The sequence below is a fragment of the Paroedura picta genome, chromosome 5, assembly GCF_049243985.1.
Source record: "Paroedura picta isolate Pp20150507F chromosome 5, Ppicta_v3.0, whole genome shotgun sequence".
NCBI classification, from domain to species: Eukaryota; Metazoa; Chordata; class Lepidosauria; order Squamata; family Gekkonidae; genus Paroedura; species Paroedura picta.
In genome coordinates this window covers 11,708,458-11,722,484 of record NC_135373.1, presented here as the reverse complement: position 1 = coordinate 11,722,484, position 14,027 = coordinate 11,708,458, and the positions used below count along the sequence as shown (strand labels likewise).

Below are 14,027 nucleotides of genomic sequence, written 5' to 3'. Positions count from 1 at the left end.
CCCCATTATCAATTAGCTCCCAAACAATTAGTATCTAAAGACAACACCGCAAACCACCACTCACTTTGCTCTCTTGCTGCTGGCTTGTTGCTGTGACAGGTACTGAGACTGGCATGATAAAAGGGACTGCAGCAGCTACATCGTCCAGAGGCTTTTTGGTTTCAGGAGTGGTATCTCCTTCCCCTGTTAGCTTGAAAGACAGTTTCTGAGCCTGTAGGTGTTCTGCCTCAAACGCCTTCAGCGAAAGAGAAAAAAAGAATTTCCAGCTGTCCTAGAATCATACAGGCCATCTAGCGAACCCATGCTCGAAGCAGGATCAGCCTAAGGCATCCCTGACAAGTATCTGTCCAGCAAGTATCTGTCCCAGCCTTTCCTTGTAGGGCTTCTTAGTCAGACCCAAGACTAAGTATTTTATTTGTTTCTGTGAAGTTGCTTCCCAAAGTTTGGAGACAGGTAACAACAATTTAAGGTTTAAAAAGTTCAAACAGGAACAGCATAATCCAAGAAATATAAAATTGAAACCTTTTCCACATTTCTGCAGAGGCCCTTACACTAACAATAGCTGCCACTAGCATTTATATAATGCTTTTTCAGCATCAGAAGCACTCTGCATATATCATGTTAGTAATTCTTGTAAGCTATCCTCACCAGCAAAACAAGAATATAAGAGCTGTGCTGGATCAGGCAACGGCCCATGCAAACCAACACTATGTGTCACACAGTGGCCATCAGGAGGTCTACCAGCAGTGCCAAACTCCAGAAGCCCTCCAACTCTTGCCGCCCAAGCATCGGGACAGTCTTCCATCTTGACCTTGTGGCTAATTAGCCACTGATGGACCTCTGTTCCAGATTTTTCTCCAAGCCCCTCCTGATATTGTGTGAGGCTGTAGCTGCCACTTCTTGCAGCAGTGAGTTCCACGTGTTCATGACTCTTTGGATAAAGGAGGACTTCCTTTGATCTGTTCTAAGCCTACTGTTCATCAATTCCATTAAGTGCCCATGGGTTCTTGTACTGAGAGAAAGGGAGAAAAGTACTCCTCTATCTTCTCTATCTTGCTTAATTTTGTAAACTTCTATCATCAGAGATCCAGCGTGATCTCTTAGATCCAGATTAGAAGCAGCAGCAGCTTCTAATCATAGAATCATAGAGTTGGAAGGGGCCATACAGGCCATCTAGTCCAACCCCCTGCTCAACGCAGGATTAGCCCTAAGCATCCTAAAACATCCAAGAAAAGTGTGTATTCAACCTTTGCTTGAAGACTGCCAGTGAAGGGGAGTTCACCACCTCCTTAGGCAGCCTATTCCACTGCTGAATTACTCTCACTGTGAAATTTTTTTTCCTGATACCTAGCCTATATCGTTGTACTTGAAGTTTAAACCAATTACTGCGTGTCCTCTCCTCTGCAGCCCATCTGGCAAGCTGAGTTTGGTTCCCTGCTCCTCTACATGCAGCCAGCTGGGTGACCTTGGACTCGTCACAGCCATGACAGTGCTGTTCTGACCGAGCAGTAATATTAGGGCTCTCTCAGCCCCACCTACCTCACAGGTGTCTGTTGTGGGGAGAGGAAGGGAAGGCGATTGTACGCTGCTTTGAGACTTCTCTGGGGAGTGAAAAATGGCATCTAAGAACCAACTCTTCTTCATGTCACCCCTCAGTCATCGTTTCTCCAAGTCCTGACTTCTTTAACCTTAATTCATAGGGAAAATGTTCCATCTCCTTAATCATTTTAGATGTCCATTTTTGCCCCTTTCCCAATGCTGTACATTTTTACAGGTGCAGTGACCAGAATCTTCCAAATGAGGCTACACCACGAATTTATACAGGGGCTTTACGATACTGGCTTTGTTTGTAATCCCCTTCCTAATTATCCCCAGCCAGGCATTTGCCTTCTTTACTATGGTAGGCAGGATAGGTATGGTGGAAGAATCCACTATGTATCCCTGCAGCTCAACTCTCTGTACACGTGCACACTTTGCTCGTTCCCACATGCACACTTGAAGTTGTCATAATCAGACCCCTGGTCCATCCAGACCAAAAGCTCTCCAGGATCTCAGGCTGGGGAAATTCAGAAGAGCTGAGGATTTTCCTAAGGTAACTCCTTTCTACATAGGTTAGGAGAAGAATAAAGAGAGATCTATGAACCCAAGAGGAGAAGCACTCAAATTGATGCCGGAATACGAGGAACAGCCCTTCAGTGGCTGATCTCCTTCCTCCGGGGTTGTGGACAAAGGGTCGCAATAGGAGAAAAAACATCAGACCACCGATTACTCACTTGTGGAGTGCCACAAGGGGCGGTCCTCACTCCTATTTAACATTTTCATGCGCCCTCTTGCACAACTGGTACGGAGGTTTGGGCTGGGCTGTCATCAGATGACTTTCGCCGCCAGCTGGATCGAGATGGGTGAGCTATTACTATTAGACCTGTCAGCAGCATTTGATACAGTTGATCATGAGCTCTTAACTCACTGCCTCGCTGACGCTGGGATACGGGGGACAGCCCTCAAATGGCTTATCTCCTTCCTCTGGGGTCGCAGACAGCGGATAGCAACAGGAGAGTGTCTAATCATCACCAGCTCACATGTAGAGTCCCACAAGGAGCAGTCCTCTCTCCTATCCTATTAAATATCTTCATGCACCCTCTTGCTCAGCTGGTGCGGAGGTTTGGGCTGGGTTGCCACCAATACGTAGATGACACCCAGCACCTCCTCCTGATGGATGACCACCCTGACTCCCCCCCAGAAACATTAGCCAGCTGCCTGGAAGCAGTGACGAGATGGCTCAAGCAGAGCCGCCTGAAGCTCAATCTTTCAAAGACAACGGTCCTATGACCATGTGAGGAAGTGCGCCTGCCTACCCACTATGGCTCACTCTTCCAGGAACCTGGGTGTGATCCTGGATGCTTCCCTCACAATGAAAGTCCAGGTCACAAAGGTAGAACGGCCGGCATTGTTCCATCTCCACCAAGCCACTAGCGCCCTACGTGGCCCTGGAACACCTAGCCACAGTGATCCACGCAACGATCACCTCCAGGCTGGATTTCTGTAACTTGCTCTACGCAGGCTTGCCTTTAGCCTTGACCCAGAAACTACAGCTGGTCCAAAACGCGGTGGCCAGGATTCTCACAGCAACACCATGGAGATCCCACATCTGGCCCATCCTTCATCAATTGCAATGGTTGGCCATTGAATTCCGGATCAGGTTACAGGTTCTGGTAATTACCTTCAAGGCCATAAGCGGTCAGGGCCCAGTGTACCTGAGGGACCACCTCCCTGCCTATGCCCCCCAAAGAGCTTTACGTTCCGCCGCCACCAACCGGCTAATGGTCCCTGGCCCAAAAGAAGTTTGCCTGGCCTCGACCAGGGCCAGAGCCTTCTCCGTCCTGGTAACAGATGTTCCACCTAGTGGAACGAGCTCCCGGAGGAGATCAGGGCCCTGACAGAACTAAAACAGTTCCGCAGGGCCTGCAAAAGAGGCATTTGGCTGAGGCCAAGCCAATGAACCAACATCTGCTGGGCCCCCTGCCCCCCCACCCCACCCGAGAAACCCACTAAGACCCCTGGACCTGTTTGAATTACTACTGTTTATGTTATACTGTTACTCAGTTATATCAATTAATAATGTGAATGTTACAGTTATTGTATGTATGGTTTCATGTATTGTTTCAGTTATATGTAAACCGCCCTGAGCCTTCGGGGAGGGCAGAATATAAATATGAACAAATAAACAAATAAACAAATAAACAAATAAACAAATAAACAAAAACAGAAGACTGACAAATATGATCAGGAATGAAAGCAGTTTTAAGGATGCAGAAGCCAGAGATACCTGGGAGATTGGAATTCAAATACAGCGGGTTAAAGTCACACATTATCTCATTTTTGTAGACAGGTTTGTTTTCAGTATAGACTGATGTTAAAACATGGTTTCAAATCCCAAATGAACACAGACCCCAGATGGTTATTAGCAGTCTAAAGTTGCTGACAACACACGCTTTTGCTATGGCTAAGGGCAGGATGGGGAATTCACTCCAGGGGCTGGGGGTGAGGGAAAGAAACCTACTGTAGTATCTCGATTTTTTTTACAATTATAAAGTCACTGTGATGTGATGTCTGCACCAGTCCCTTAACAAGGGGGGTTAGGCTGAGACCTGAAAGCTATCCAATGTGTTTGGCTATTATTTATTTAATTTATTCATTTGTACACCCCACCTCTTGGTGTTGTGCTTAAGAGCGGCAGCTTCGAATCTGGCTTGCTGTTTCAGCCCTACCTACCTCACAGGGTCTATGAGCCTCTTGTGGCGCAGAGTGGTAAGGCAGCTGTCTGAAAGCTTTGCCCATGAGGCTGGGAGTTCAATCCCAGCAGCCGGCTCAAGGTTAACTCAGCCTTCCATCCTTCCGAGGTCGGTAAAATGAGTACCCAGCTTGCTGGGGGGTAAACGGTAATGACTGGGGAAGGCACTGGCAAACCACCCCGGATTGAGTCTGCCATGAAAACGCTAGAGGGCGTCACCCCAAGGGTCAGACATGACTCGGTGCTTGCACAGGGGATACCTTTACCTTTACCTCACAGGGTACCCGTTATGGGGAGAGGAAGGGCATATGATTGTAAGCCACTTTGAGACTCTTTCTGGTAGAGAAAAGCAGGGTATAAAAACCAACTTTTCTTCTCCTCAATGGTGACCTAAAGCTGCTCACATGATTCTCCCATCCTCTGATTTATCCTTACCACAACCCTGTGAGGTAGGTTAGACTGGTATAGTGCAACTGGTCCAAAGTCACTCACTGAACATCCACGGCACAAGTATGGAATTGAACTTGTATCTCCTGGATACCAGCCTGAAACTTTTAACCATGGCACCGCACCAGCTCTCCTGTCAGGACGAATCCTGATTTTGCTGGTCAAAGTCTAACAACCCATCCACCTGCTCCCACTTTGCTGATGTAATTTCAGGTGGTTACATGAATAATATTTGGGTATAAGAATTCGGTTTCTTTCAGGGAGTTTTACCTGCTCTTTTTCATTCCCTGATGGAGATTGCCATTGCTCGCTATAGAAACACATGTGGCTATTCAGGCCTCGCTCCGTATAGAACAGCTGGCTACAAGTCCTGCAAACAAAGCCGGTTTCGCGCTGGCTCCTGTCCCCCGGGCCTCCCCCGGACTTGCTGCTGAGGGTAGAAATAGCAGTGTTTAGGGGGGAGGAAGATATGGGAAAATGTAACACCGAGAAGCTCAATTTCCAGTGTTTTGCATTTCAGCCTTAGTTCATATCACATTTACATCTCCTGCTTTACAACCCTTTTATATGTAATCTGTCTGGGAAAAGAAAGCTGCTACAGTTCATCTACCAGCAAACTGTGTTAGCTAGTGAAGAAAACCCAATGGGGAACCAGATATAAGAAACCACTGTAGGAGAGCAATCCACAGAGCTGCTTAGGTGCTTTGCTAGCACAGGATATTTTTTAACGTGTACCCCCCCCCCCTTTGAAGAGCTGATCCCTGGTGATATATCACAATCTGCTTCACAAAGAAGTGTTAGCATACTGTCTGCCTGCACATCTTTTTCTCTGTTAAATGGTAATAAATTGATTACTAGGGCAAGTGTGGAAGCCTGCCATTAGCATAAACTTCCTTGGTTAGCTTTCCGCAAGTCTGGCTTCAGACAGCCTCTCTCTGACTGGCAAGATATGTGACTGATTTACGTAGCAGGGCAGCACTCCATAAGAGGTTTGGACATCCAAAGAAGTGACCCGGAGATGCAACTCTCTGTCTCATTTTATTCATTCCTCCTGACAGCTGGATCCGAGGTGGCCGGGAACTGTTCTGCAGCACATATGATCAGTGCTAGTTTGGGCATTTTGAAATGGCTTAAAGGAGGAGTTTTCAATACATTCAGAGGACAGCCATGTTGGCCTGTAGTGGCATGGCTAGCCCACGGGTGGCCAAACTGTGGCTCTCTCAATGTCCATGGACTACAACTACCATGAGCTCTTGCTGGGAATTGTAGTCTATGGGCATCAGGACATCCAGTTTGGCCATCCCTGGGCTGGATCAAGTCCAGGAGTTCCTCAGAGTCCAACAGGATTTTTGGGAATGCGTTTCCAAGAATCGAAGCTCCCTCTGTCAGATATCTGAAGACAGTTTTGATTTGCATGAGTTTGTAATTCAGATTATTTATCTTCTTGCAGTTACACACTGGAAGCATCTAATAATATAAAATTTGTAGCCTAGTAGGCACAAAGGTTATGCAGGCAGACTGGGAAATCCCTCTAAATACTAATATCTTAAGTTTTCAATCTACTCAACCACCAGTGGGTAGAGGGCAAAGAGCTTTGTCACCTCTTCCTGAAAAACAGAATGCTTACATTCCTGGGGCAGATGGAAAACAGTTTGGCAGGTTGGACCACTATTGCATTCAGGACCTGTTGTTTAGCCCCATTTAAATGACAGGTCTGCACAACTGCCAAAGCCTGTTTGTATTCGATTAGCCGTCTTCCATATTTTACATGACAGGTCAAATCCTATGGGCTTCTTGTTTTGATTATCAGGTTACGGATATTGGATGGAGCTGACTTCATCTTTGTTTGCAATCATTCATTCCCTAGATTAGCGATCCCCAACCTGTGGGCTGCAGACCACATGTGGTCTATCGACTAACTGGAGGTGGGCCGTGAAGGACGCCTTCTCCCCCCCCCCGGCCCTTTACTTCATCCCCCCCAGCCCTTTACAACACACTTTGGGTGTCATTGTCTCCCATCACTCCCAGATGGGACTATCTCGTTGCAGAGATACAAGCTCAGGGTTCCCATTGATTTGTCATTGTCATGAGTTAAAATTTCCATGAAAATAAAATGTTCCTTATGTTCATTGTTGTGGCGTGTCTGTATCCTATTTTGAAGGGATGTTTAAACATTACCATAGCGATCAGAGAGCGTTAGGGCAGTGGTTGAGAGTAGAGGAGTAAACTACCCCCCCACACACACACACCGGGCCTCAGTAAAATTGTCAAGCGCTGAGTGGTCCCCGGTGATAAAAAGGTTGGGGACCACTGCCCTAGATCAAAATTCTGTGATTGCAGGATTTGTACAGATCTTATTGCTGGGCACTGGGATCTTAGTCAAGAGAGGCCCTCACCAGCTGTATCTCTGTGAATTGGCAGCTCTTGGCTTTCAATGATCTTTCAATTATATATTATTACTAGTATTCAAGGCCGCTGTATTCTGAATACAGCGGGCGCTAGGCAAGGGAGCCCCCGGCAGCCGGGCACAGGGCAGCTGGCGGGGGCTCGTTGGGCTGCGGCCTGATGCGGCTAGAGGCGCTTTGCACCTCTCGCCGCGTCAGGCTGCCAGGCAGGGAGCCCCCGGCAGCCGCGCTGCGCGTGGCTGGTGGGAACTCCCTTGCTGGCAGCCTGACGCGGCGGGAGGCGCAAAGCGCCTCCTGACGCGGCAGGCCACCGGCAAAGGAGCAACTGCGAGCCGTGCTATGCGCGGCTCGCAGTTGCTCCGGGGCGGAAATCGGAGGGACCAATCGGCAGGCGCCTTGCGCCAGCCGACTGGTCCCTCCGCTGGTCTGTCCGGAGGAAGGGTCCAATCCGGACCCTTCCTCATCCTGGACACATCCCGCCCCTAAAGCCCTTACTCTTTTATTTAGTCTACCCTTTAGGGCGGTGTTCAGATTATTTGAGAGTCAGCTTGGCGTAGTGGTTAGGAGTGCAGACTTCTAATCAAGCCAGGTTTCATTCTGCGCTCCCCCACATGCAACCAGCTGGGTGACCTTGGGCTCACCACAACACTGATAAAGCTGTTCTGACAAAGCAGTGATATCAGGGCTCTCTCAGCCTCACCCACCCCACAGGGAGTCTGTTGTGGGGAGAGGAAAGGAAAGGTGACTATAAGATTCCTTTGGGTAGAGAAAAGTGGCATATAAGAACCAACTCTTCTTTATAGACCACCCCTCTCCACAAGCAGGCTTGTGGTGGCATTCATGGAAACCGGTAGTCAGAATATATTCACGAAGAAGGGCATCTTGCCTTCGGAGATATGAAGAAGTGATGTGGCACAACATAGGCAGCCAAGAGGCCAGATGGGTTTAATACATCCATTTATGGTTCTTGTTGTATCGAGTTGGATATCAAGCTTGTAGACATGGGGGCTGCTGAGCCACACTGAAGCATCGTATTCTGTAGTACTATATGTCAACCCCAAAGTTAAGAAATCTTATCAGTTAACAAAATATGCTTATCAATTGCATAATGTGCTAATAAATTTAACCCTTTGTGACTACTGATACTTAAAGACTGTGTGCTGCATGTTAATGCAAACAGATGTTTTATTTTTATTAGCTTTGCCTAGAGCAAGGGTAGTCACTGTGGCTCTATAGATGTCCATGGACTACAATTCCCATGAGCTCCTGCTAGCACATGGGAATTGTAGTCCACAGAACCTGGAGAGCCACTGTTTCACCACTCCTGGCCTAGAGGGGTAAAAGAAGGCCCCTCCATGCTGGTGGCAATGATTTGTATATGGAAAAGCCAATTGTCATGAAGTCTGGGAGGGTGATGAAATTTTCTGTATGGCTCCAGATCTTCCACAGCTATTACCTCCACTTCCCCCCAAAGAATAAGGTCCTAAAGGTAAGGAGACACTTCTGCAATGCATCACCATGACCCTGGCAAACTCCTGGTAGTGACCAAATGAAACCCAGATCTAAGGAGAGAGATTCTTATACAACTTTAGCTCCCAGTGTTGGTGTTTAGCTCCTAGGAGAGGGGGGGGAATCCTTTTTGCATCTATTTTAAGCTCTGTCAAGCCTCTATCATGCCTTGCTTACCATCCAGGGGAAAATTGTTCTTCCCTTACGGCATTAGTAAAGCTGTAGGTATTTCCACCCTGCGATTAAGAAAAAATCAATATATTTAAATGTCTTAAAACAAAGGCCTTTCCTCTTCAAATTAACTCTTACAATTCTATACCTATGCAATTACTGTAATTAACTATTGGTTCTGACAGCTGTTTAATGTTATTGTTTTAATGTTTATAGATGTTATTTTATTGGCTTACTGACAATCCAATATTATTGTTCAGTGCTGATGGACATTGAGACTGTTGTTCACCACCGGCAGATGGCTAGTCCAAGAAGTGCAGTATACAAACTGACATAATACATCCCTCAGGAACTGTTAAGGGTTGCCAACCTGGTAGCTGGAGATCACCTGGGAGCATAATGGTCAGCATTTCAAATATTATCTCAACAGTTTGGGAGCCTGAACATATGGGGAAACTGTCCTTTAAGCAGTTAAAAATGGGCTCCATTTAAACGGGAGGCTGGCCACACAAACCAATGCTCCTCCCACACCTGACCTTCCTGTCTTACCATTTCTCATCTAAACTGAGGTCTTTCCCTTTCCTAAACCCCACCCCTCTCTTCAAGCCCCATCCCCCAAATCCCTCTCCCTTAAATTTTTTGAGAAAATTGTACTGTTTGGACCTGCCTGAGTCCTGTTGAGTATGGCCATCTTTGGTTTCGTTCCAGTCCCGCTGTCAAAAGAAGTGCTGGGCAAGGAGAAAGAAGCCATGGCCACTTGACTGGGAGAAGCCATGGAAGAGACATCAAACTTCAGCTTCTCCTTCCGGTGGGGCCTACCGCTGCGAGCATGGCCTTTGCTGCCCGATCCTTTGGTGCAAGGCTTGTTCTTCTCCTTTCTCCTCAACAGAGGACAGTCCTTCTCCAACTGACTTGGCTTCCCATAAGTATGATTCCCTGGGGTGTTTTCGTAAGCTGTGGACTGCAGCTGGTTAGGAATGGAGAAGTCTGTGAAACCCAGGAACCCTTTCAAGGTTCTGGGCTGCTTGGCATGAGAAACGGTGTCTGTGCTTATGGAAGATGATGGAAAGGAGTGGGGCGGAGTGCCTGGCAGCTGCCCTTCTTTCTCGTGGCCAGGCAAAAAATCCTGCTCGAACTGGGTGAAGGACCTTTTCATACACAAGAGGGATCTCTTGCTTCCCATAGGTTCTAGGAGTGGGTGACACAAATCCGTTGGCTGCTGAAATGCAGCCTGAAACGGTTTTGTCACTGCCTGCTCAGGGTTGGCAATTGCTGCCTGCGACGGAGTCACCAGCTGGGTGTGGGATAAGATGTGCTGTGATTTGGTGATCCTCTGGAAGAGGTGGCCCTGGACTTGCAGCTGATCTTGACTCACAGAGGAGTCCTGGGATTTCATGAAGAGCTGCCTGAAAAGCGGTCCAGGCTCACCCTTCTGCAGCTCACTTGGCTTCTGGACTTCTGGAAGTCTCGCTGCTGGCCTACATGCCTCCTCAAACCCACAGAGCTTTGACTCTCGGGAGATCTCTCCTTGTGTCTTTAAGAATGCAGGGGTGAAGGACAAAATATCCGGATGCTCAAAGGTTGGTGGCAAAGAATCAAAGGTCTGGGAGGGTCCCACCAGCCCTTGCGAAACATTCTGAGCAGCAACAGGCGACAACTGAGCCACGTAAGCACTATTTCTTTTGCTTTTGGTACAGGTTGGAGGAACATTTCTGACACACTGGAAGTTGCTGTTTGACTGCTGAGAGGTTGTAGAAATCTTTTGTCCTCTGAATACTGAAAAGCGAGGAACATTGTTGTTTGCCCAGTACTCCAAGGCCATATTTTCTAAAGGATGCTGTGGCTCTGAATGAGGCTGCCTGTCAGGCAAAGTTGTACTATTTCCCGCAGATCCAGGCACAGGCACGTTTCCTGGATTTATTATGGTATACGCACTGGAAGTAGCAGTGTTCTTTGGACAAGGAGAAAGATCCTCTGTTGCTTTTTCAACAGTGAGTTCAATAGGTGCAGCAGTCCTCGCGGGAGTGCACGACATCTGACCACATTCAGCAGCGGACAGCTGCAGGGAACTCTTGTAGTCAGGTTCAGACTGGCCCACAGAAGGTGACGAGGCCGAGGGAAGCTTCTGGCTGACCAAACTACTCACAATACACCTCAGTAGGTCTCTGTTGGGCAGGAGGGAATTATTAGGGGCTTGAGGTTCAGGGTGAAAGGCAACCCTCTCAGCAGTTCTTGGATTCCCAGGTCCGGGCTGGATGCACAAATCGTGAGGCAGCAGCACTGACCTCTCACTTCCCTCATCATCCTTTAACAGCCTGAATCCATGGTGCATTTCATAATGCCGGCGCAGGGACCGGTAGTCAGAATAACTCTTGCTGCAGCCTTGTTCTATGCATAGGAATGGCTTTGTCTTTTGGTGTGTTAGCATATGGCCGCTCCTGAGATTTAAAAACAAAATCTTGAAAAAATCGATTTGAAAATGTCAGTATTACTAACTAACACAATTGCTTCCCATCTTAGAAACCACAGGCCTGTGGCCAAGAGCCTGAGAAGTGAGGAAGGCTAACATTCACACAGATTTGAAACCATCCAATTTTCATACAGGTGTTAGTGACTAGAATCACATGATGGGATACTCCTCAATATAAAAACAAAATTCCCTCCAAACAGAATCCCGGAGGCAGTCATGAAGAAGGGTTCTAGATGTCTCAAAGTGCCATTTTTCCCTATGTACAAGCAGTCTATATATAGGATTCCACCCCCACCCACCCCCATACATGCATGTATGGGAAACTATGATCGATGAGGATGATTAGGAACATGCATCTTTAAGATTTTGCTAAAAGCCCTGATCTCCATCACCAAAGATTTGGGGACTAAACACTGGAGCTTAACACCCTTGATATCACAATTATTGGGAAAAAATGAAAAATAAGGTTGGATCGTGGACACTGCAATCTCAAGAGACAACAGAATGGAAAAGAAAGAAGACCATCAAATACCAAGACCTACAAACAGAGTTAGTGCCTCACTGAGAAGATGACCACCACCACACCAATTGTCACTGAAGCCCTTGGAGCAGTGCCTAGATGTCTCAAGAAACACCTGGACATTCTGGGAACTGAGCAAATAATACCAGCTCAGCTCCAGAAGACAGTGTTGCTTGGAATAGCAAGAATCCTGTGAAAATACTTCTGCAATTCCTAAGAATTTGGCTAGGTCCTGAATTGCAGAACACTATCAGATCAAGGTGCAATTTTATTATTATTATTATTATTATTATTATTATTATTATTATTATTATTATTATTATTATTATTAACATCCCGCCCTTCTAATGCTCAGAGCAGGTAACAACATTAATAGAAATAGATTTTTTTAAACCTACAATTTATAATTTCCTGTAATTTTGCCCAAGCAGAATCCCAAACGGGAGGTTTTGGGCAGGAGCCGATCAACAACATTCCTTCTCCCCTCCTCCCTTAGTGGTGAGGTCGGCCTTCTATGGTAGACGTTATTTTTGGCCTCGAGCATAAGCCAGGTGGAAAAGCTGTTTTACAGGCCCTACGGAACAACCATTGATTACTTACCAAAAAAGGTCCTTCTCTTCTCAGGTAAGGAGGGCATACTGGCTGGGTTTTCCCACCATTCACTTTGGGAGGCAGGATTAAACAAACGTCTGCACTTCCTGCTTCTGTTGTGGGAAGACCCCTAGAGCCAGTTTGATATTCCAAGAGCTGAAGAACTAGTTACTTAGAATTAAACAAAGCTCTTATATGATTATAATAATTATAGTCTGACTAGGAGTCACAGGAAGAAGTAATATATATAGAAATATATTAAGAAATGTAGAATTTAAGTTACAACTACAAAGTCAACCATTCCTGTAAACTTACTTCTATAAACCAATTTATAACATCTAGAAATTATGTATACAGTAACTGCAACAAGAACAGATGAAAGAAGTGAATGGAGATGTCTTTGGTGGGACAAGAAGCCCTCCTTAACTCAGAACAGAAGGATCCTTTTCAGTAAGTAATCAATGGTCATTCTCTTTCTGAGACAGAGGGCATCTTGGCTGAGAATTCCCAGAGCAATGATCATACCCCGGGTGGGGAGTCTGCGTCCACCTCCAAGATCTGCTGTAATACCAACCTTCCAAAGAAAGCATCGGTTGAACTGTAGGCATCTGGTTTATAATGCCTAACAAAAGTAGAAATTGAGGACCAGTTAGCTGCTTTGCAGATGGTCTTGACTGAGACCCTTTTGTTAAATGCTGCATTGGTTGCTGCAGACCTGACTGAGTGAGCAGTGATGCCCGTAGGAAACTGTTGTTTCTAGGCCTTGTACGTATTGATTATACATGCCTTGAGACAGCGACTAATGGCTGCTTTGGAAAGGGGAAGCTCCAATCTGGGACATGACACTGAAATGAACAAAGACTCAGCTTTTCTGATTAAAAAGGCTTTCAGGGCTCTCCGGACATCTAGGATATGAAAGTCCTTTGGATGCACTGGATTGGGACAAAAGGAAGGTAATTTCTTGTCTTGCATGGAATGATGAATTAACCTTGGGTTTAATGGAAGGATCAGTTCTAAGAATGATCTTTTTTTCTTTATGACACATAACTCCTTTCTGGAGGAAAGAGTCCCAAGTTCCGATACCCTGGGCGCTGACGTAACTGCTACCAGGAAGATAGTTTTCACTCTGAGAAAGCTAAGGGAAATGTCTTGGATAGGTTCAAATGGAGCCTTTGTTAAGGCAGCAAGAACCACATGTGGATGCCATGTAGAAAAGTGATGATGCACGGGTGGATCTCTGGCAGCCGTGCCCTTTAGAAATCTAGTGACATGAGGATGCCTAGTTAAGGGAGTGCCCTGTACTGTAGGAATAACTGTAGCCCGGGCTGCTGTCTACGAAGGGTAGAAGAAGAGTTGGTTCTTATATGCTACTTTTCTCTACTCGAAGGAGTCTCAAAGCGGCTTACAGTCGCCTTCCCTTTCCTCCCCCCACAATAGACACCCTGTGAGGTGGGTGAGGTTGAGAGAGCCCTGATATTACTGCTCGGTCAGAGCAGCTTTATCAGTGCTGTGGTGAGCCCAAGGTTACCAAAGCCAGTTGCGTGGGGGAGAGCGCGGATTCAAATCCAGTTTGCCAAATTAGAAGTCCGCACTCCTAACCACTGTACCAAGCTGAGTGTAATC

General features: G+C 46.6%; 1 protein-coding gene across 12 annotated transcripts in view; it reads right to left on the bottom strand.

Moving 5' to 3' along the window:
- The window catches only part of ZNF541 (zinc finger protein 541), a 126,077-nt gene that overhangs the window by 59,305 nt on the left and 52,745 nt on the right, over nt 1-14,027 (bottom strand). For 10 of the 12 annotated variants that reach the window (XR_013230898.1, XR_013230897.1, XM_077336507.1 and 7 more), the window contains 4 exons: nt 9,491-11,261; nt 8,830-8,888; nt 5,009-5,168; nt 65-235 (listed from right to left, as the gene is read on the bottom strand). Coding sequence is in view for 10 of the 12 variants with exons in the window: in XM_077336507.1 (XP_077192622.1) it covers nt 65-235; nt 5,009-5,168; nt 8,830-8,888; nt 9,491-11,261 (2,161 nt within the window). In the remaining 2 variants the exon portion in view is untranslated. The remainder of the gene's footprint in view (nt 1-64; nt 236-5,008; nt 5,169-8,829; nt 8,889-9,490; nt 11,262-14,027) is intronic. The other 2 variants (XM_077336502.1, XM_077336504.1) reach the window with 2 other exon arrangements.